The sequence below is a fragment of the Echiichthys vipera genome (genome assembly GCF_963691815.1).
Source record: "Echiichthys vipera genome assembly, chromosome: 17".
Classification (NCBI taxonomy): domain Eukaryota; kingdom Metazoa; phylum Chordata; class Actinopteri; order Perciformes; family Trachinidae; genus Echiichthys; species Echiichthys vipera.
The window spans coordinates 14,565,528-14,587,566 of NC_139842.1; the positions used below are offsets into that span (position 1 = coordinate 14,565,528).

General features: G+C 39.8%; 2 protein-coding genes across 2 annotated transcripts in view; one reads left to right on the forward strand and one right to left on the reverse strand.

The window, feature by feature from the left end:
• The window catches only part of tbcd (tubulin folding cofactor D), a gene marked incomplete at its 3' end in the record, with an annotated part of 34,472 nt that overhangs the window by 8,577 nt on the left and 3,856 nt on the right, over positions 1-22,039 (reverse strand). The window contains exons 9-33 of the mRNA XM_083931259.1: positions 21,605-21,737; positions 21,108-21,250; positions 20,966-21,026; positions 20,739-20,813; positions 20,442-20,536; positions 14,758-14,914; positions 9,809-9,866; positions 9,687-9,716; positions 9,246-9,331; positions 6,929-7,009; positions 6,731-6,804; positions 6,472-6,589; positions 6,120-6,180; positions 6,010-6,032; positions 5,882-5,913; positions 5,671-5,733; positions 5,500-5,576; positions 5,172-5,253; positions 4,802-4,920; positions 4,612-4,703; positions 4,122-4,262; positions 3,306-3,389; positions 2,621-2,779; positions 2,278-2,416; positions 268-389 (exon numbers count right to left, since the gene is read on the reverse strand). Coding sequence (XP_083787385.1) covers positions 268-389; positions 2,278-2,416; positions 2,621-2,779; positions 3,306-3,389; positions 4,122-4,262; positions 4,612-4,703; positions 4,802-4,920; positions 5,172-5,253; positions 5,500-5,576; positions 5,671-5,733; positions 5,882-5,913; positions 6,010-6,032; positions 6,120-6,180; positions 6,472-6,589; positions 6,731-6,804; positions 6,929-7,009; positions 9,246-9,331; positions 9,687-9,716; positions 9,809-9,866; positions 14,758-14,914; positions 20,442-20,536; positions 20,739-20,813; positions 20,966-21,026; positions 21,108-21,250; positions 21,605-21,737 — 2,305 coding nt within the window. The remainder of the gene's footprint in view (positions 1-267; positions 390-2,277; positions 2,417-2,620; positions 2,780-3,305; positions 3,390-4,121; positions 4,263-4,611; positions 4,704-4,801; positions 4,921-5,171; positions 5,254-5,499; positions 5,577-5,670; positions 5,734-5,881; positions 5,914-6,009; positions 6,033-6,119; positions 6,181-6,471; positions 6,590-6,730; positions 6,805-6,928; positions 7,010-9,245; positions 9,332-9,686; positions 9,717-9,808; positions 9,867-14,757; positions 14,915-20,441; positions 20,537-20,738; positions 20,814-20,965; positions 21,027-21,107; positions 21,251-21,604; positions 21,738-22,039) is intronic.
• On the forward strand, positions 16,377-20,381 carry znf750 (zinc finger protein 750). The gene is made up of 3 exons (XM_083931557.1): positions 16,377-16,531; positions 18,048-19,330; positions 19,453-20,381. The coding sequence occupies exons 1-3, from the start codon at positions 16,487-16,489 to the stop codon at positions 20,039-20,041; spliced, it is 1,917 nt and encodes a 638-aa protein (XP_083787683.1). The 5' UTR covers positions 16,377-16,486; the 3' UTR covers positions 20,042-20,381.

Below are 22,039 nucleotides of genomic sequence, written 5' to 3' on the forward strand. Positions count from 1 at the left end.
TCGAACACAGATGAGTGGGTAAAAACAAAAATGTTCCATCAACAGTAATAATACACAATCATGTGTTAGGAAAGCACAACATGAAAGTAAAACACAAATATGTCAACACACAGCTGATTGTAAAGAACAATTCACTCTTAAAATAAAAAAACAAGTTTAAGAAGACATTTCAAAAAGATGAGGCTGATTTCACAGACTAAAATGGAAGGGCCTGAAGTAATACATGTAGCAAGAAAAAAAGAGGGGGGGGGGGGTGTTTGTTTATACCTGTCTTTGCGGAGATTGTCTCTGAAGATGCTCAGCAACGTATCTGCAAACTGTGTCAGAGCAGCACTGTTTTCCTGGATTCCTCTAAGATAGTCAAACAACGACTGAGAAGAAAAATGCACCTGAAAGGTAGCAGCAGAGAGCAGCAGTTAATGTGATGCTAATGGTGAAAACGGTGGACTAAAATTCCCAGTCATTGTGGTGAGAGACTGTATATACCACCACAGTCTTAAATATAGGCTATTTGTTGTAGAGTAAGGGAGAGATTTTCTTCATATTGTATGATTACCTGTTCAATAACATTGCCATGTTAGAACATTTCAGACTCTGGGACTCAACTGCATAAGACACATGCAGACAGCAGAACATAGTCTATTTACTAATGTTATATAAACAAAAAATCCCAAAATCTAAGCACTTTTAACTACCCATTTTTATTTATGTCTATTTTCAATAACTTTTAAGGACTTGATTTTTCTGCTCCCTCAAATTCACAACCTTTCAAGGATTTCTATGACCTGTGAACCATGTGTGATAACAAAATGACTGTGTGCTTATTAGCAAGTGAGTGTGACCTTAAGCAGCCTTGGAAAGAACAACAGTAAAAATGATGATATCATCAGGCTGCAGGAAGTGTCGAATCTTGACACTTGCACCATAGCAACAATACATAGCAACCCCATGTGCTAAAGGTAAACAAAGTTGATTTCCACATCTACACTAACATACAAAATATGGTTAAAGGTTTTTTTCGAGCATTTAGAATTCATATAAACAGAAATAATACACATAAATACTGTGAAACCCTTGGTTACACTCGGTATATAATTAGGTTTCTCAGTCTTGGGACTATGACAGTTTCTGCTGCTTGACTTTTGCATGGCCTGATGATCTCTCTACATAAAGGCTGGCCTTCAAGACAGTTCCTGGAAAGTTAATAGATGCTCCATTGCTCTCTGGCCTGTGTGAATATATTCCTGTGGTGTGAGAATTGTAATCTTGGCCTGTGTATTGATGCAGTATTGGCTCAGTTTCCTGCATGCAATCCTGTACAAACATATCAGTCCTTCACAACTCTGGATGGATGGAGGATGTATCTGTGGCAAAGAAAGGCTGGAAGAGCAAGAGATAAGTGTCAGATCGTCTCTAAGGGAATGCGTTTACAGCCTCTGTCGGCACGAGTTCAACCTCACTACTGTTATTACAGGCTTTAAACTTGTTTTTATTTAATTAAATCCACAAATACTAAAAATTAAATATAACCTAACCATCACAAATCTTTGTCAGCAGGACATATTCAGAGTGAGTGGTTTCAACAAGTTAGGTCATACCAGAGGAGGAGGGAGAACTTGAGCAACCTGAGTTTGGGCCCCCTGCTGAGCCTCCCAAGTGATATTGTGCAAGGGGTCAGTGGAAAGTATCAGACATGCTTTTAAGCTGATATTTAGCACTGATTGCAAATTCTCACTTGCCAGTACCACAAGGGACCCGTTGGATCAATTTGTTCTGGATAAGTCTAGATCAACTCTTCAAGCTCAGTTGTTAGCCGCGGTATTGTGAACAGAGACAGGGTGGAGATAAGTATGTAACAAAGCTTGAATCTGTGATTTTAATATTTCAATGAAAGTTGGGCATTCTAGAGAGAATATGGGATTACAGTTTAGAGGCTTGAGTAGACTTCATTAGACACATGGCTCCCTCTGTTGGCCTAATTTTTTTCTGAATAAAAAGCAATCAAGGACTGACTTTGCCAACTCATTACTGACAGCAGGATTTACCACTATCCAACAACAAACAGTCAGGCTCCTTTTCATAGATTGTACAAACTGCTGGGGGGCTGGAAAACAATTCTTTCAAAATGTATTTGATTGGGTTGAGATCTTGTGACTGAGTCGCATATAGTTTATATTCATCAACGCATTCAGAGACTCTTGTGTCTGTGTCATCCGTTTGCACATTATACTGCTCTGATTTGACATTATTCTACTCCTCCCATTACGGATGACCTACTGTGGACTCGGTGATCCCTCCCACAGACACAGTGAGGCCCAGCAGTATGTGGTACTGATAATGGGCCAGTCCAAGCAGCTGGGTGATATACTGGTAAGCTTGGGATGGAGCATTCCAGTTCAGAGTGGTTGTAGTCTCACTGAAAGACATAAAAATTGGAGTCAAGGATCGACAAATATCCAGAGTTGCTATGCAAACAATTGTTCCACATCAAATATGTTATATTTTATGTATATCTACTAAAACACACAAAACAGTCTGTCAAATAAGACCGGTTAACTGCAACTGATAGAGCTTGTAATGAGGCTGGATGAGCTGCACGTTGAGGGCAGGTGTGACTCACACAGGAAAAATGCTCAACAGCTCCTCTCGGTGGGGTATGTGAGGTACTGCAGGTTCAGTGCAGTGGAGGACGCGGAGGAAGACATTACCAGCGTGGGCTCTGTAGCGGTCAATCTTCTCTGCTGCTTGCTGGGCCAGGCAGCACATCATACACTTCACCCTGTATACAGAACAGAAAGAAATAAAGACCATCTATGTCATTTTATTCCACTTAATCGTCACTAAAACTTTACTAAACTTCATCAAATTGGCTATTGTTTTCGAACAGTCACAGAATTCAGCACCTTTTAAGGTTCTATGGTTTGGTGACAAAGATAAAAGATTACAAACAATTGACATTAATGACTCAATCTTATACTAACAATAAGCCCAAAGGCAACGCTGGGTGTGAATTCTACCATGATCAACTAGCGTCCAATCGATAGGCAAAAGTAAATGTTATGCTGCTCCTTTATTATAATCACAAAACCTGCATGATCCAACTGAGATGACTTAGGCTGAGGTGTGGCCACACCTTGGCAACACCAAAGCCACTGAACAAACAAGTCTGAGATCGACTGACATTTCAACTTTTATGGTCACCTGCTAGTGAAGTGAAACACAGCGTGGAGTTTCTCTAGATGAATGGTGAGGGGGGAAAAGAGGCAAGAGTTGGTGTAAATCAGAGTTGGCTTTTTGTTACTCACAGGTCCGGCAAAAGGATCTCTGGAGCACTGCAGACCACCAGCATAGTCACATCCATCAGACTAGTCATCGCTGCCTCTCTTACCCTGGGCACATCACAGAGAGAGTAAAGACTTTATGGTTACAGTGACATGGGCTTGGATCTATCTCGCATTCACTGACATGGGTCATTATGTTCTCAATGACTTATTAAAAGCTGAAACTCCTTACAATATTCTTTTATGATAAACACAGCAAATGATGCACCCTTTCAATATCAGTAGATTTGACAGTTTTACAGTCAAATAAGCTTCATGGCTGCAGGACATAATTTGTTTATGTGAAATGTTAATCAGGGCAGTCATTCAAAAGCCACACCCTAAAACAGGTGCACAGTGGAGAGAAACCTGTCCACATGGGGGTGTGGGCTCTTAAAAAAATAAAAAACCTCTGGTATAAAAATGAGAAAACAACAACAGGAGAGATAAGTGTGCGTCTGTGTGTAAACAAGGAGAAAAAATGATTTAAGAGAAAGAATGAAGGAAAAAAAAGAAGAATGTGAGAAAGCGTGAAAATAGCAGCCCATCCCATGTTGTGAGGACACAACAAGTGACGAGCCTGGTGACAAGCCTGGTGACATTCCTGACGAGACGGTAAGCATGGCCTCAGGCTACTAGTGAGACAGTATGTCATGTCTTCATGTCCCTAGGTGGAGGGACACAAAAACACCAGAGGCCTCAGGCAGGGGAGCATTCCTAATCCCTGAGGCGTATTAAAAGAGCGTGTCTATTTGTGAGCATTGAATGTTTACTTATGTGGGTTGATGAGGAAGAACTCACCAAGCACCTACATCTCCTCTGCTGTCTGTCGTGTAGTCATTCATGCTGTTGAGCAGAGTGCCATACACATCTGCAACATTCTCCGAGCAGAGAACAGAATCTGGGGAGCCGTGGGCGCAAACACCAGCCGTCACACACAGTCTGATGGAAACAGGGAAACATATCAAAAAAGACTCTACCAGAATAATTACATCGTCTGATGAACTGGGGAAATGATGGGATAAAAATAACAGTTTTGAAGAAAGATAAAAAAGTTGTAAACCAAAAGAAATGGATGGACACGTCATTCAGGTCATGCAGGTATAGTCAGTCAAATGTTTATTCTAGCATTACTGCCTACACAACTACACAGATCCGCTAACAGACAGGCAAGACAAAGAACAGAGCAGAGACAGAGGGGCCTTTACAACATAAGTCTGAACCTTAAAAACTAAATGAAATAATAATATGACTACAGAGGGAATAGGTAAAATTGTTTATAAATACTCACTGAGCAATTGCTCTGACTGCATCTCTCCTCGCCTCTGTTAAATTCCCCTCCTTCTGGCTGACAGTGCACATCTGCTGGAGGCCTTCAAGGATCTAACACAGAAAAACACACACACGCAATACAGTCATATCTAAATACTGAGGCGGTGAGATGTAAAACATTAGAAAATGTGCACATCCTCCAAACACACCTGCTTCAGTTTGCTATGGATCATAAATCTTGGCAGACAGCCGAGGGCAAGGGCAGATCCACAACGAGTGAGCATCTGCGGATTCTTCAGCCCTTCGATGTACTGGGATACCAGGACATCTGCAGGTAAATGGACTGCATTTATATAGCCATTTTATCCAACGTATTTTACAATTTTAACACACTCACACTGATGGCAACAAGCTACCATTCAAGGTGCTTGCCAACCAGAGCAATTTGGGGCTCAGTCTTGCCCAAGAACACTTGGACATGTGGGCAGGAGGAGCCTTGGATTGAACCACCAATCTTGCAGTTGAAGGACAACCTGCTCCAACTAGTGGAACTACTGTTTAACATAAAATTCATCTCACCCTGCTTTTGTGAGTCTGCCTGGCCCGGCTCGGCCTGGTAGTACTCCTCACACAGGCTGGACAAGGCTGCTACCACGGCAGCCTGCAGACGAAGGAGGATGCAGGTAGATGAGTAGTAAACATTGAAAGTGATTGAGACAAAGTGATTCTAAATGGAAAGCAGTGTTCTAACAAATAGTGGCAGTCTTCCAATTCCACAGTTTTGAAAGATCTGCAATTATTTGTTTATGACATGTAACATTTAACTAGTATTTAATTGGTGAAAAAGGGGACTTTGCATACTCTTTGATCCAAGATGTTGCTTCTAGGTTTATACAGAAAGGCTCACCATAATGCTATCCTTCACACCACTAGAAACGAGATAAAGAGTCTTTATGGTGTCGTCAATAAGCCATTGCCAGCCAGCTGAAAAACAGTGTCGCAATATAAGAGAGACTTTGAGCTATGATGTTGGATGAAATACAAACATTTAAAAACATAATAGCAAGAATTAACTTACCGATTACAGGGTCATTCTTAAAAGACATTTTGGACAGGGACAGCTTTTCAATAAGACTGCACACTGTAGAAAATACAGAACTGATCACATTTCCTGTACTATGAGAAAATAGCATTGCCCTCTTTGTCTTTCATCATAATTCTTGCAGCAACTTATTAAAACCAATGCATTTCTTTGTAAAAGCCATTTTCTCATTTGCCATCAGACTTACTTGCTGGCCTCATTAGTACGCCACCAAACCCCCTATAAACAAAAGCAATATTTTAATTAAAAGGCCAAAAGAATATTCTGATTTTAACATACTGCTAATGAAAAATTAAATAGGTCCTTTCAGCCTACCTGTACTGTTTTCTGTCATGTAGCTGTAAGTAAGTCAACAAATGAGCATCAGCATGAGAGGACATTTTGACTGGTTTATTCAACATGAAGCAACATTTTGGGTCACATACCATTTGGTGAATGTTTTTTAATGCGTCCACACATTCTGAAGAAATGATGTCCTTCACAGTCCTGTAGACAAATACAGGAAGACAAGATATGAGACTCATTCATGTCCAAAGCAACAATTCATAGAACAGAAATACTAATTATTTAATGTTTCACTTCTCATTGTTGAATTCCATTTGTTATTACACATTTTGTTTTTGATAGTAGCTGCACCGTCAACAGATATATTCTGTTCTTGTTTGTTGAGCCACATATAGTTTCAAAGCCTTCACAGTACAGTAGCAGTGATCAGTACAAGTTTTAGGAGATCTTCCCCTGGCTTAATGTTTCATCAACTGGGTTCTTAAAGTCTACCTGTTGGTCTGAAGGCCCAGTTTGTACAGAGCATGTGTGATCTCTGCACATGCCAGGATGGCTCCGTGGCGACCATGGAGGTCAATACCCACCGCTATGGGCAACAGCTGCGGCAAAACTGAAACCAACCAAAGACAACATGGTCTATATGTATTTGTTAGAAATAATTATACGTTTCAGTCAATTTCATAAAAGGTATTTTTTAAGAGCAGTTCGCTTTCTCCATTGCCTGTGTAACAGGTAAGGTGACATTGTTTACCTTCCGTTGCCATATACTCAGGTGCTTGAGGTGTCAGGTTGTGGAGTGCTTTAGTGGCAAGCTCTCGGATCACACTTCAAAACACACATAAAGAATATAGTAATGTGTTCAATAATAATAATAATGTGTTTAATAATACTATACCAACACAATGATATCTGGTGACATTAATTAAGACAGAGAAATAAAAGTGCTTACCTATCCCAGTGGTTGATCTTCATGGATAGCAAATGATCTATCATTGCCTTGGTGTACTCTGGGAAACTAGCTATATAGACACTGAGAGCAGAAGAAAAAGCTTTAGCTGTATAGCATACATAAACAAAAATTGAATAACAGACATTTCTCTGTAACCATTCAAACTAGCCCTTTCAACATTTTCTACATCAGTATTCTATTTTCCTTGTTATTTGTAGTTCTATAGTCACTTATACCCTGAGGCTAGCATCTTTCTCTATTTTTCACTGCTTGAATGTTTGCTCTGCTGGTGGGGACACACTTCTGCCAAAGGAGACAATTCCTGTAAGGGTGTTGGTCAGAGCTTTTCTATGTTGCCTTTGATGCAAATATTTCATTCTTTACATGCCAGATGTGTATGTGTAATAGGTGGCAGCGGCTTCAAACAATTAATTGGAAATGCACAATTATAGCAAAATAAACGATGGCTATGTTCTGGGAGGTATTTAAGAGTTTTAAGCTGTATATTCTGGGTGTAACTATGACACCTGATTTTGAATATTTTGCTTTTGTGCCACATTCATTAAGTTAAACTAAGCACTGAACAAATACCTACCTAGAATAAATTATAAATCACGATGCCTTCAGTCATAAAGGTCCTACTCTCTGGAATTCTCTACCACAGGATCACCATTGTTGTTTTTATTAAATCCTTTTAAAAGTAATAATAATAACAACACTTTATTATTTTATTTCATTTTCATTGTGATAACTGTTGTATGCTATCTTTTTAATGTTTTTATAAATGTAATACCCTCTTATTGTATGTTTTTGTCACGCATGATCTGTTTGCACTTAAGCTGAAACACATTGGCCCTCATTTATCAAACGAACGTACGGCAGAAAAACGTGCGATCAAATCTCACGTCTGGTCTGAGGTCGTGTACGCACATTTCAGCCTGTCTATTTGCGGTGCAGCAAAATCTGGCTGGAAATAATTAACAGACCTCAGGTGTCATTAAGCATAAGCAGTCACATATTAAGAACAGATCAAAACGGATTCTTAAAACGAATTACAAAAATAAAAATTGTGGTTGGAGCGATTGATTGTACTCATGTGCGTCTGAAGGCACCATCCATGAATGATTACGCATTCATCAATCGCAAAAACTACCACTCGATAAATGTCGATTTTGTGATGCCAAGCTATCGCTTTTAAACGTGGTGGCCAGGTGGACACACACGATTCTTTTATATTTCAAAACAGCTCGGCTCCAGCCCCCCGCGACCCCGACAGGGACAAGCGGTTGAAGATAAATTAATGGACGAATGTGTTGGCGCACGGCTGCAGCAAGACGCACTGCAGAGCCAAAGTCATCTCCTCGGTTAGTGGCTACCCTCGATAAATTGCATTAAATCAAACAAGGTATTTAACATCTTGATATGGTTCTTCTAGGTGACAAAGGTATCCTCTAACAGAATACCTAATAACCCCGCTGGCAAACCCCGCTACAGAGCAAGAGCGCCGGTGTTGTGCCGTATTCAGCACCCCTGCCGTGAAATGCACCCCCTCGCATTATAGGTGATATTCTGGATCAGAAGACTGTTGTTTCCACCTATAGGAGTAGTTTATATACGGATGTCAGGATGCCGATCTGTGTGTCGGAAAAGTTTCTTTCCTTACAAGTGTTTCGTCTCTCCGTGTTTGACCTCAGTGGCCGAGGCCTTAGAACCAGGAATATTTAAGGGCGTAACATGTTAAAGACGATCGAATTCAGCCGCCGCATTTATCAAGGCCCGCTCATTCGTACGCTGAGATTGGTCAGATACGAATGTTTCATAAATCACACGTGGGTCCTTTCCTACGACCAATTCTGCACTCAGGTCTGCGCCCGTTTTCACGCAAGATTGATAAATGAGGGCCATTGAGTTGCAGAAAAAAAAAGAGCCAGAGCATGTAATGATTTGAATTTTGAATTTTAATTTATTGAAAAGGATCCCCATTAGCTGACGCCTAGAAGACAGCTAGTCTTCCTGGGGTCCTGATGCCTACACAGTGCATAAAACTCTCCTTTATTTTTCTCATTGGCCGATAGGAAAGGAGGAGGGGAAGAAAATCTAAAAAGGCCACAAGTTCAACCATGAAGTTGGACTGGTTTCTATTTCTTACTTCCTTTGTCAATGACGGAGGACAGGACAATACCTGTTGTCACTAAGTGTACAATCCTAAGCCTTGGCCCAAGTGCAGCTTTGCTTGAGTATTGTGTGACTAAGAAAATATTTCTGAAAAGGGCAACTCCTTAAGAACATTCAATGTGCAGAATACACCATTTCTTACCTGATATTCAAATAGCAGTTGTTGAGATTCCCTACAGCATAGTAGTCTGCTGTAGTCAAGATGTCAATACCATGAGGAAATGTCCCCTGTTAACATACAACAGCAACAAACAGCTGATACATTTTCATTGCATTGTGTAAGAATAGCTAATGTAGTGAAACACTGAGTAGATAAATCTGAGATGGGAAATGAGTGAATTGGTTCCAGATTCAAGTAATGTAAGATTTTAAGACATTTATGGCTCAAGGACTGTTGGGAAATCAAAAGTTTGCTGTTGCCCTGTAGCTGTACTGGGAGGCTTTTTTTTTTTTTTTGCTTCAAAGGCTTTCACAAACAAGACAAGTTTGAGCAAGACCTGAAAGATTGGCAGCCAATAACCATCACATCCCAGCAATTCTGTTACTCATGATATACAAGGAGTCAATACTGAGGTCAACAAACCTGTCTGCCGACATTCTCCTGGAAGGCAGCCTGGGACAAAATGAGAGATAAAAAAATAACTTCTGTCATGTAACTGAAAATCTTTCAATTATGAATAGTAGGATGTTGACCAGATTACTTACAGAGGCAGCTCTGCGGCAGTTGACATTTCGGTCGAACACAGCTGTGATCAGCAAGGCACTGCAGAGAGATACACAAAGTACAGATTGGAGAGTATAAATTATCTGATGAAATATATCTGATGTATATAGAATTATTAAATTAATACAACGAAGAGGGTATTAAGTTGAGGATGTCACAGAATGCTTACAAATTCAAATTTGTATTGTATAGAAATTTTATAGGTATAGTCTGGATTTTTGAAGTGGTGTTGTAGGAGGTACTTGGTTGGTGTATCACCTACAGAAGATGTCAGGCAGCACACCCCCAGTTTACAGAGGTGTAATTGTGGCACTTTGGTGAATCTGAGCTAACCCTTAAAAACACCAAACTCACACAATAACACAAACAAACTAACTGATCAGCTTGTTTTTGGTTTGCTAAAATATGTTTTTCTGTGTATTTCCATCACTAGTACATTGTTTAGGTGCTATGTTGGTAATCCTGCCTGCTTCTTCAAACTGGGGGCTTGTTGACCACCATCTACTGGAAGTAATACACTGATTATGGATAACTACCTCATACAATCCCACTTCAAAAACGCCAAAATATTCCTATACTGTGATTGTAATCAAATGAAAAGAAGAAGAAGCGAGTATCAGTTCACTTCCACTATAGCTTTGTAAGTAAAATGTATTAATTGTTTTTTAGACAGTTAACTCTTTCACTGTTTATTTGTTCTTTGTATTCTGTAATTAACACTTTAGTCCATTTTCCTCTCACTTGAGTATCATCCCCTTTTTGCAGCTGAAAAAAATGGCACATATTTACAACCATCTTTCCTTAACTGAGATACTAATGTTGTATATCTCCTTTTCAGTTAGTGTTTCAACATCTTAATAACTTAAGAGTCAATGACTCACATTAAAATGATGTCTAAGTCTAGATTACATCATCACCAAGAAACAGATTTTGATTGAAGCGCACAGGTGCCGGCACAGTATGCCGCAACATGATTAACCATGACTCTCCAGCGATACTGGAAGTTGTGTCTGATTATGTTTTGGCCCCAATATCCCTCCACTCTGAATGTTTCAGGAGGGCGTGTGAATGTCAGTTTTTTGTAAGGGGGGGGGGGGGTGTCACCTTCTACTTATACATCACACACTGACAGCCTGAGACTTAATGCTGTTTTTCTTGTTTCCTCTCCTGCCATGTTCCCTGCCTCCTAACAGCAAGATTCAGGCCTGAAGCTTTACGAATTGCCCTGGTTTGGTCTTACTAACTGCCCCAGCCCTGAGGGCTTGGAAACAAATAAGTTCTGATTGTACTCTGGATAATGCCCTTAAGGATATTTTGAATTATGTCTGTTGCTGCTACAATTAATAAATACACAGTGTAACAGTAACTGTTTAAGCAGGACTGTGTGTGTATGCGTGTGCCCTAGAGTCACTTAGTCGCACAATCACAAAAGTGACTTTTCTGTAAATGTCATTAAGCTTTGATGAATAGAGCAGGAACCAGCTTGTCTGAGCATTACTGCCAAACGGCGACCGAAACCTACAGCAACAGGCGAAACCTGGCAATCCTGTAGGCTAGGGAGAGGGAGGGTGTTGTCACGACTGCTGATAATGTTAGTTGCAGGGGTTCAAACTGACACTGCAGAGCTGGTCTGCACAGTCAGAGGCCACAGGTTCATACATGTACAAGGAGAAAAAAGTGATCAAGGAGGAGGCAAACCGTTACTATTGACAAAGACTGAACATACGTCACTGAATGATATTGCACTCTAGTTTCTCTGCACTGGTTGCTGAATAGATACAAGTTTGTTTCTGGGTCTTCTTAGTAGCCTAGCCTATAAACCACTTTTAAGAACACTTTCAAGGCACCTTCCTAACCCAAACTCCTGGACTCTCAAAGCCTTTATCACATCTAGGGATTGTTTTGTTCCAAATATTATATTATTATTATTCTTTCATTCATCTTCAACCGCCGACCCCAGCTGACATCGGGCGTGAGGCGGGGTACACCCCGGACAGAACGCCAGTCTATCACAGGGCACATAGAGACAAACAGAGACACACAACCATTCACACTCACAGGCAATTTAGATTCACCAATTAACCTAACACGAGCATGTCTTTGGACTGTGGGAGGAAGCCGGAGAAGAAAAAACCCATGCAGACATGAGGAGAACATGCAAACTCTACACAGAACCCCAGCCGGGATTTGAACCAGAAACCCTCTTGCTGTGAGGTGACAGTGCTAACCACCACATCACCGTGCCGCCTCTTGAGTATTTTTTTTTTCAAAGAGTATATTAGAATTCAAGCAAATTCCTAACATTGAAAACAAAACAGTTAAAATTAAGCTTTTCCCAAACTTAAGAGACTGTTTATGTATGTTGTTATTTTCTTGCTTTCAAAAGATTCAATAGTCTTTTTATACACAGATCATCATACTGATGTGCAACTATCGCAACAACTATAGAAATAGGGAGATTTCAGGTGCAGGAGTACATAAAGAATAATTTAGTTCCACAAATAGATCTTTTTATGTGGCAAAGAAAAAAATGTATCCATACAGTCATCAACAATGGGCCTTAGAGACACTTCCTGGTGGTTATAGTGCTAAAGGAACTAAAATGTTCTAACTTCTGATGTTTTGAAAGTTACCTTAGCTCAGGTGTGACAAAACAGTTAATTACCTTCAGACAATATGTGATGATCACCTTTTGATACCATAATCTTTGAATTATGTTTGTGTAATCAAGCTACAGATCTACTGAAGCCTTCTTCAATATGTAGGCACAGAAGCAGCACACAAGTACACTGGAGATCAAAATTTGAGAACAAAGTATCAATACTTGATTTATTCTTAAAATACTGTTCTTTTTTATTGTTTGAAATTTGATAGAATATCCACTGTGGCTATATCACTGCTGTACTAGCAGGTTTTGTTTTTAAATAACCAAGCACTTCAACAAATAAACTTTATTTTGTGAACAAAACAGTGAGAAATTGTGTCTTTCTTCGGGCTACAGGATTAAAAAATGAACAAGAAGTGTAGAGGCCTTTGCTTTGAATGACTTCATCACATCTGCGTCGACAGGACATCACTAGTTTCTCACAGTGCTCTGGTTTGATCTTGGTCCATTCTTCTTCAGTCTCTTCAACAGTTCAGTAACTGTAGTGGGTTTCTAAGACATTACTTTGTTGCCAAGGATTTTCCCTAGATTCTCTATGGGGTTTAGATCTGGACTCTGGGGTGGCCATTACATTGTTTCAATATTCTTAGCTTTAAGGAACTGCTTAACCTGTTTTGCAGTGTGAAAGGGGGGATTTGCCCTGCCATGTGACTGTACAAGGAGCCCAACTACTGCTGCAGAAAACATCCCACAAACGATGACACTTCCTCCTCCAAACTTAACTTCCTTACACTTTGGGTTCAGTCTTTCCCCAGTTCTACGCTGAACATAATGTTTCCCAACAGACACAAATAAGTAGAACGTCCTCTCATCACTGAAGTCCCTCTGGACCAGTTCTCCTCTGTCCACACAACATGCTCCTTAGCAAAGGCAAGTCTAGCCTTTTTATTCTTTCTGATGATGAGAGGTTTGGTCTCTGCAGAGTGGGCTTTCAATCCAAAAAGTCTTAAATGATGAGACACTGTGTGCCGAGACATATCCTTGTCCTGTTCAGCACTGAACTGGCAAGCAACTCGGTGCTGCAGTGTTGAACTGATTCCCTATTGAGAGTCCTTGCATAATCCTGTCCTCTCATGCACTTGTTTTACGTGGATGACTGGCCTTTTTGAGGGACTTAAATTAATCTGTTTCAATATTCTTGAAAATCACAGACTTGGAACACCCAACTTCTCTTGCAATGTCTGAGAGGGTCATCCCTTTGGCCTTTGTCTGTGCAACTTGCTGTCGCAGGGTTTCAGTCACCTTAGAGTGGCTTGCCATCTTGCAAAGTAACCAGGAGAGCTGCCAGATAAATAGGACGTGTCCAACAATTGAATAAATTGTCACCAGATGCCAGATTAACACCAACAACTGGTAGGTATCTGAAAGTGTTCTCTTATTTTGCTCTCTGCTTTTGTCAAAAAAGAAAGGCTTTTGTTGAAGTGCCTTGGTTATTTAAAAAAAAAACATGCTAGTACAGCAGTGGTGTAGCCACAGCGGATATTCTATCAAATTGTGAACGATAAAAAATAACAGTATTTCAGAATAAATCAAGTACTTATAATTTGTTCTCTAATTCTCCAGTGTGTATCTGCTGGTTATGTTGGGACATGCAAGACTGATGTGGCACAGAAAAACTAGTTTGAGGCAGTAAATAACTGCTTAGAGGCAAATCATGCAGTTTATATGCAAATTACAATGAGAACAAAATTCACAATGAGCTGCAACCAATGAAAAAATCTCGATTAAAACTGATTATTAAAAGAGTTTATTCTGCTTAAACAGCTGAGGAAAATATTTGGAGTATGTACAAGCTCATGGGATGATTTTATTGGTTTATTACAAACATATCAGTGTCTGTGAAAATGGCTAAAGATGTTTATGGGCTACATCACTATTCATATTGGACGTGTATTTTTCCTTTGTTGTCAGGAAAGAGAAAAGGTTATGTTGAGGTTGGCAATTACGGCATACCGCTGATGTTATTCGGATGTAAATAATGCTGTAATACATACACAAAGAGGGAATGTTGTTTGCATTATCGACAAACAGCAGCAAGATCAAATTAGAATGGGAGCATGTCAGAAAAAATAGTTTTATAGCTGACCATGGCTTTTTATCTTTTCCCTGTGTGGAAGAATTAAGTTTTATCAACGGCATATTTTCTATCATTTGGGCCACTTGTTAACACAACAAACAGCAAACTTGACGGATACAAATGTGTTCTTCTTGTGGTTTTGCAGCGATCTATGCATGTGAAGGTTTTATGGCAAAGAGGAAGGTTACCTGGAAATCTGAGTGACAAAAGGCTCAAGGTCTTTGGGTTCATAAGCCCTGGCGAAAGACCAGCACACGTAGCAGGCAGCGTCCCGCACATTGGAACCAACACTGCACGCTCCCCTCTTCTCCTCGTAGGTCAGGGATTTGACAATAAGTGGTACAACTGTAAGACAGCAGAAATGGATGAGTGATTTTTACAACTATATACAACAATTAGACTTCTCTTTATTGATCCTTTGGGATGACTCTCGCAGAGGAGTTCCAATGTCACTAATTAAGCTTCACACCTGATAAAACCCCTAAAAACCTTGCTGAATGAAAGGTTATGTGTGCTCCACAGTTTGTTTATTTTACAATAATGAAGAATTCATGATGCACATATGTTTTCCATACAGCGAGTCTCCAAACTGTGGATATTATAAATGTAATGCAACCCTTTTGCAGCACATTGAGAAAGAAGCAGAAAAGTGGTCTCCCTTGAACATTTGATGAAAGAGAAAATGATATGGCTGATAATACATTTCCAGTCTAAAGTGAATGCAACCAAAGTTGCCCTTCTGTTCCTTTTTTACAATGAGATAATGAAGTTACTCATTTAGTAAAAATCTGTTATATTGTATTAGTTTCCTTGAATTAAGATATACATATATACTGTATATATAGGTAGAAAAGTACCATTAAAATGTGTGAAAAGGAAGAGTCTTTAGCTTGGTTTTAGCTACACTATACATGTACATATATATATATATATATATATATATATATATATATATATATATATATAGGTATATATATATATACCTATATATATATATATATATATATAGGTATATATATATATATATATATATATATATACCTATATATATATATATATATATATATATATATATATATATATATATATATATATATATATACCTATATATATATATATATATATATATATATATATATATATATATATATATATATATATATATATAGGTATATATATATATATATATATATATATATATATATATATATATATATATATATATATATATATATATATATATATATATATATATATATATATATATATATATATATATATATATAGGTATATATATAGGTATAGTGTAGCTAAACCAAGCTAAAAACTGTTCCTTTTCATACATTTTAATGGTACTTTTCTTATTGGTTTAAAGATTTCTGCATTTTGCCTGTAAAGCGCTTTGACCGGCTTCTGTGTATGATAAGGTGCTAGATAGATAAACTTGACTAGCCTTGCTTTGAACACTGCTTGCAATAATCAAGATCAGCACCAATTTCTACCCGCATGTAATGAATATGTCATGAAATGTTACACGTTGGTGTGAAACAACATTTCATTTACAGTAACTGCAGCATGAGGGCTGTATGGCCATTTCCACAAAAGACAGAGATGGAGCGGGTATGAGGAAGAAGGAGTTAGAGCCCCCACCCCACCCCATCATGTAAATCATCGCTTAAGGCTTGACTAATATCAGGTACATCAATGTTGCCTGAGGGCCCTGCTGTTAGGGCTGAAGCCACACCCACTAATGAGACAACATCTCAGAGAGAGGAACTCACCACACAACTAACATGATCAAATACAGCACACACATGCACCATCACACACATTCACAGACGCACTCTGAACTTTTAGCACATATTGGAGTGGACGTGCTGAATAACGCTGGCTGCGGATGGTGGAGCGGCTCTCTGGATGCTGAACGATCAGGAGAAGACACTGTTGTTACAACCAGAACAGGTAATTTTTCTATTTTTATTCATACCGTAATTAACGAGGAAGTGGCATTAAGTTACTTGAACAGAACTTTCTTTGTTATGAGAAAATACTCTATGTAAAAGTACTGTTAACTAGTTTGCAGTGTGTATTATTTAGGGCAGGTATAAGCTACTTATCCACCTGTTACCTATGGAGTTTAATTAGCCCCTACTTGCGCTGTCATGACTGATGCACAGGTCATGCCTGGCCTGTGCAGAATATCCTCTAAAAAAAAAAAAAGTACAAGATACTTAGATAATATAGCTTTAGAAATAATTTAAACATACAGACATACAGCACACCACATACAGACTGGTCTGTCAACTACAAAAAAAATCATCTGAGATCATAGGAATATATATTTAAAATATAGATTTTTTTTAAGGAAAAACAAAAAACTAAATGTTTTGAAATAATTAAATTCACAGTGAGAGAGATACTGCTAAAAAGGGATTTTCTAGTGGATTTCAGTTCTTAAGAAAGGAGTGGCTCTGCATGCTTCAACAGTTGGACAGAAACTTGAGTGACAACTTCTTGCGACAGCGCATGACAAGCAGGTTCCTCCACGCGGCACCCAGCACCACTTAACTCACAGCTTTAGGTGATGTTTCATTTCAAAGGCGAACCTGAAGTTTTCCAAATTCCACCCAAATTTTTTTTTACTAAAATGACTGGCTTTATATATTTAGATTGCTACTCATAGTAGTTGGTGCATTACATTATATACAATTCAAATCATTACTTCTCCTACTCATGCATCTGCAGAGCTATTGAGCTCATCAAATGATGACTGGGAACTGAGTGCATCCCGCAGGTGTAGTCATGGGAAGCAGGTGGCTTGTGGTTCCCACGCCGACAGCACCAAGTTTAGTAACGTTGATAGAGAAAGCAAGTCTCTGCATGCCCTCCAGGTCTGTGTTAGTAAGTGCCTAGTCTGCCCAACACCTGCCTACATAGTGCCTTAGCAGCACTCTCACTTTTTTTAGACAGAAGAGTTGAGTGATCTCAGAATGGATAGGCAGGTGAACAGGCTGGATAGTTTATAGGCAACTGCCAATCAACCAAAACCACACTTAGGCAAGAGTGCACATATGCAAACATCTGGGTAGACATTGGCAAACAGCATACAGGTTTTCATATTTAACTATTTCACCATTGGTATCCAGCCCAGTGTAAAGTAACAGTTGCATAAATACATTACCCTCAGGGTGCAGTGTTTTGTGCAGCTAGAGATTTTTCTTTGTGAGAAGCTAAAGAAACAATGAGACGAAAACCTTCCAATGAGAGCCACTCTCAACCTGAACCCGTTTAACAACTCTATTAGTCTCATGACTTGACAGTCAGATCAGTGAGAATCTGGTACAAAAGTTGCAATGATTCATGTATGCTTTAGTGTCACTCTCCCTAACAGCTATAGCGAAAAGAGGAGCTTCAAAAAATGCAAACGCAAAATCTAAACTATAACTAATTCCTATAATATGCGGTCATTTCCTTTCAGACAACATCCATTAGAATCAAGATGGAAACTGCTCATGAACGCAAGCCAAAAAGGCCCCACTACATTCCCCGACCACCAGGCAAGCCTTACAAGTACCAGTGTTTCCAGTGTCCTTTCACGTGCAACGAAAAGTCCCATCTCTTCAACCACATGAAATATAACTTGTGTAAAAACTCCATCTCCCTGATGTCACAGAAAAATGGGCAAATAGCCAGACAGGTGAAAGCTGTCGTAAAGGGAGTCCCTGTCAAATCGAAGGACTGCCCAACCCCCCTGCTAGCAGTTCAGAACAATAGTCCTGAGAAACAAGGAACTGAGGAGAATAAAGCTGAGAGCAGAGATGACACAGAAGAAGTAGATGTTGGGTGTGACAGTCCAGTCAATAAGGACAGCCAGAGTGTGACAAAATCAAATACAGTAACAGAGGGAGAGAACAGGGAGAGTAATGAAGCCAACTCTCTGCCACGCCCGTCCGCCTTCTACCTTGTCACACCCAAAAATGATGTCGCAGAAGCCTTCAAGTCTTCGGGGCAGCAATCAGAGGATTTACAAGCTTCTGCTCCCAATTTCAACCACCCAGTCCTCCCATGGGGCACAATTTCATCATCTACTCCCTTAAAACCATTCCCCCCTCCCATGGTTCCTGAATACTCTCCTTATCTCATGCCTGACCGGCCCTTGTATCAACCATACTACATCCCAGCAAACCACCACACAAATGAGGCAAACTCTCCTTCTTTCCGTGCAGAATTTATGGAACCCCAGAGGCCCGTGGTGCCACAACCCATTGCCCCACCTCACACTTCCCTCTTTCCACCATACGCATACAGATACTGCCACCCTCTTCACCCAGGCCCCCCTCTGCATTATACCCTATACAGACCCCATGAGCTCCCCATGCCAATTACAGGACCCAGATATCTTCCTTTGGATTTGTATGGCCCAACCCTTGGACCTAAGGATTATGAATTATACATGCATTCACGTCCCAGTAATAACACATCTACACAAGAAGAGAGCAACCACAGGCAAAGTGGAGACAAAGAAACCCGACTGAGTCCTAAAGAGGGCTGTTCAGCCTTGGGGTCCCCTGACAGACCCAGTCACGCACACATCATCCAGAGAGAAACCGAGACCCGACAGTACACCAACAAGGGAGATTCACAGACAACCACCCAACTAGGACACGCAGCTACAGCCGTGCAACCCATCGAAACGGACTTAAGACACAAAGAGTCTGCAGAGAGCTTGCTGCAGTTAAGAACTCTGCATGTGGATGGAGGGTATGTAAAAATCCCTGAACCTTTCTTTCTTGGCCTAATTGAGCTGCAGTACTGTATTTGCAATTTACTTGTAATTTATTATAGTCATCCTTTAACTTTTTATTTGGGCCTGTCTCTTTCAGATCAGCTGAGAGCAGCAGATATTCCTCAATGCCTGTTTCTGAGCTATGTCCTGAACCTACGCCAATTCAAGATGACGAGGACAACAGAGAAGATCTGGCCCCCCTAAACCTCTCAACAAGGAACCAGGACAAAGAAAAAAGTACATCTGATCACAGATTGAGGTGCTCAGACACAGATAAGTTAAGGGGTGAAGAGGTGCCCCTGAACCTCAGTCTGCGAGCTTCTGATATGAGCCCTGTTCGAAGCTCTGCCCCAAGCACTTCAGAAGATCTTCAGCAGAGGGCAGACACTGAGCTGGATGAAGAACCATGTGACCAGAGGCAGACTGCAGCACTAGCACTTTGTCAGCTAGCCACTGCAAGCTCTACTGCCTCTTTGTGTGACTTCAGCACTGCATATAGGCCCTCAGAGAATTTCACAGACACTAGAAGTTATGGCTCTCCAAAGAAGACCAAACACATAACCAAGGCAAAGGCAACTGGCATGAAAAGAGCAAACAGTGGCCAGACTGAGAGCAAGTGCCATAAAACAAACAAGAGAGCAAAAGCACCAGGGCGGGCTCTGAGGAGGAGGCCTCGTTGCTGCTAATCTCTGACAGTTATATTATTTGGTAAGAAAAATAGAGTATCTCTACTCTTAACCACTGCAAGCCTAAACCTGAAAAGATCAACTTACTGAACATAATTAATAATTAAAATGTCTATAGCACTGCCACAAGGTCAACTGTAAAAATAATTATTAAATGCAAAGACTTTATGTGCATATTTTGTCTTGTTGACACATTTGATTGGAAAAGATAAAAAGCATTTTTTTTATATAGACTAGGGGTTGTTAATATTTAAATATGGACTTTTTTGTAATGTAAAGCTGACAATGCACAATGTACTGTAAATATAAGTATGTTGAATAAATAAATGTCAAAACCTGACTTGCTTACAATAGTCCATGTATCTTATAACTCTCTCAATGTATATTTGTGGTTACATACCATCTGTCAACCTGGAAGGCACCAGCAGGCCTCTCCTACCAAGTTCTGCCAGTGCCAGGCAGCCTCCATGCCAAGCATTGTCTGTTTCCTGGAAGCTTTAAAAAGAACACACACAAACGCGCGCACATACACGCACACACAAAAGAGGTCAAAACATAGAACATGCTAGTGGAATGTGTGGCTGCTTCAAAAATTTCCCTTCTATGATGGGTATTTGGAAAACAATAAAAACCATGTAAGACATGATGAATAGCGCGACTGATGGAGAGAGCAAATATGCATACAGCGTGAACCTACCTGAAGCAGTCCAGCACTGATCCAACCACCTCATCAGCCAGCTCCTTGGGAAGCCTCCCAGTCACTCTCCCAATGCTGATGGGTTAGATAAAACAGGCGTTATGTGTAATACATAAACTCTGTCAGATGAGCCGTCTTTGACATAAAAAATGCCAAAGACAAGTAGCAACAAGGATGACTTCTTCTCAACAGTTCATGCTAGGTTACAAATGAACAGGATTTTTTACCCCTTTGCTGCAGACCAACGCACAATTGTTTCCTTATCTTTCAGTCCCAACAGCAGATGCTCTGTAAAATAACATGCAAATTAGTTTTCCTGAGAAGAGGTATTGCAATAACAAGCATTTTAGAGTGGAAGCTGAAACTGACCAATAACTGTCTCCACTTCCTCAGGAATGTCATAGTCCTCCTCCAGTTCTTGTGTCTCCACTTCAGGAGTGACAGCAGTAGCGACTGTAGTAGATTGGGACATGGATAGATTTGCTGCTAGGGAACGGCTGCCTCTTTGGTACCTGAAAATTGTGTAAACCATTGAAGGCACTCAGCTCTGTGCTGCTGTCTGATCAAGTCACATCTCACGGAGGACATAGAATGTGTTGTGAAACATATGACATCTCTCATTATGAAAAACCAAATTCCCAACTAAATGGGGAACCATATTGGTTATGGGAATCCCTTGGTTTTGGTACCAAGGGACATAAATTACAACATAAATTACATTGATGCTATACACTCTCTAGATCCAACCAAGTTTTCTGCAAAAATACCAATGTACTTGTATCAATGAGTTCTACAGATAAAGACTGTACAAGCTGGCATTGATTGGTGACCAAAGATATATATAATTAGCTGGCATTATTTCTGACCTCCAAGAAGCCAAACGTGGCTTCAGGAAGGTGAGGCCAAGCCGCTGGATTAGTTTGACACCGAGCCTCCTCAGCATTGCCTGGCTGCTCTCTGAAAGATGTTTTTGCTCCAGACACTGCAGAATTGTAGGAGCTGGGAAACAAATAAAAAAAGACTTCAATTGTATCTGTTGTAATACTGTTATAATTAATCAATTGATAAATATATACAGGAATATAGATATTTTTGGAGGTATCTAGCGAGATGCTGAAAACAAAATACCTCTTTGTTGGAAAATATTCTCACTATTTTTAAACTTTAAATTTTTGTATAGTGTGTTTGCATATCACAGTTACACCAACAACAAATAAGTCCAACTGCCATTGACATGGTGCACATATCAGCTACAAATGAACTGTCTGTGCATTGATAGTATGTAAAAAAAGAAAAAAAAA

Excerpts from the sequence above, each read along its gene's own strand:
- znf750 (XM_083931557.1), top strand. The coding sequence starts at position 16,487 with ATGCTGAACGATCAGGAGAAGACACTGTTGTTACAACCAGAACAG. Across the intron at positions 16,532-18,047 it reads TGTTGTTACAACCAGAACAG|ACAACATCCATTAGAATCAA; the intron begins GTAATTTTTCTA and ends ATTTCCTTTCAG. Across the intron at positions 19,331-19,452 it reads ACTCTGCATGTGGATGGAGG|ATCAGCTGAGAGCAGCAGAT; the intron begins GTATGTAAAAAT and ends TGTCTCTTTCAG.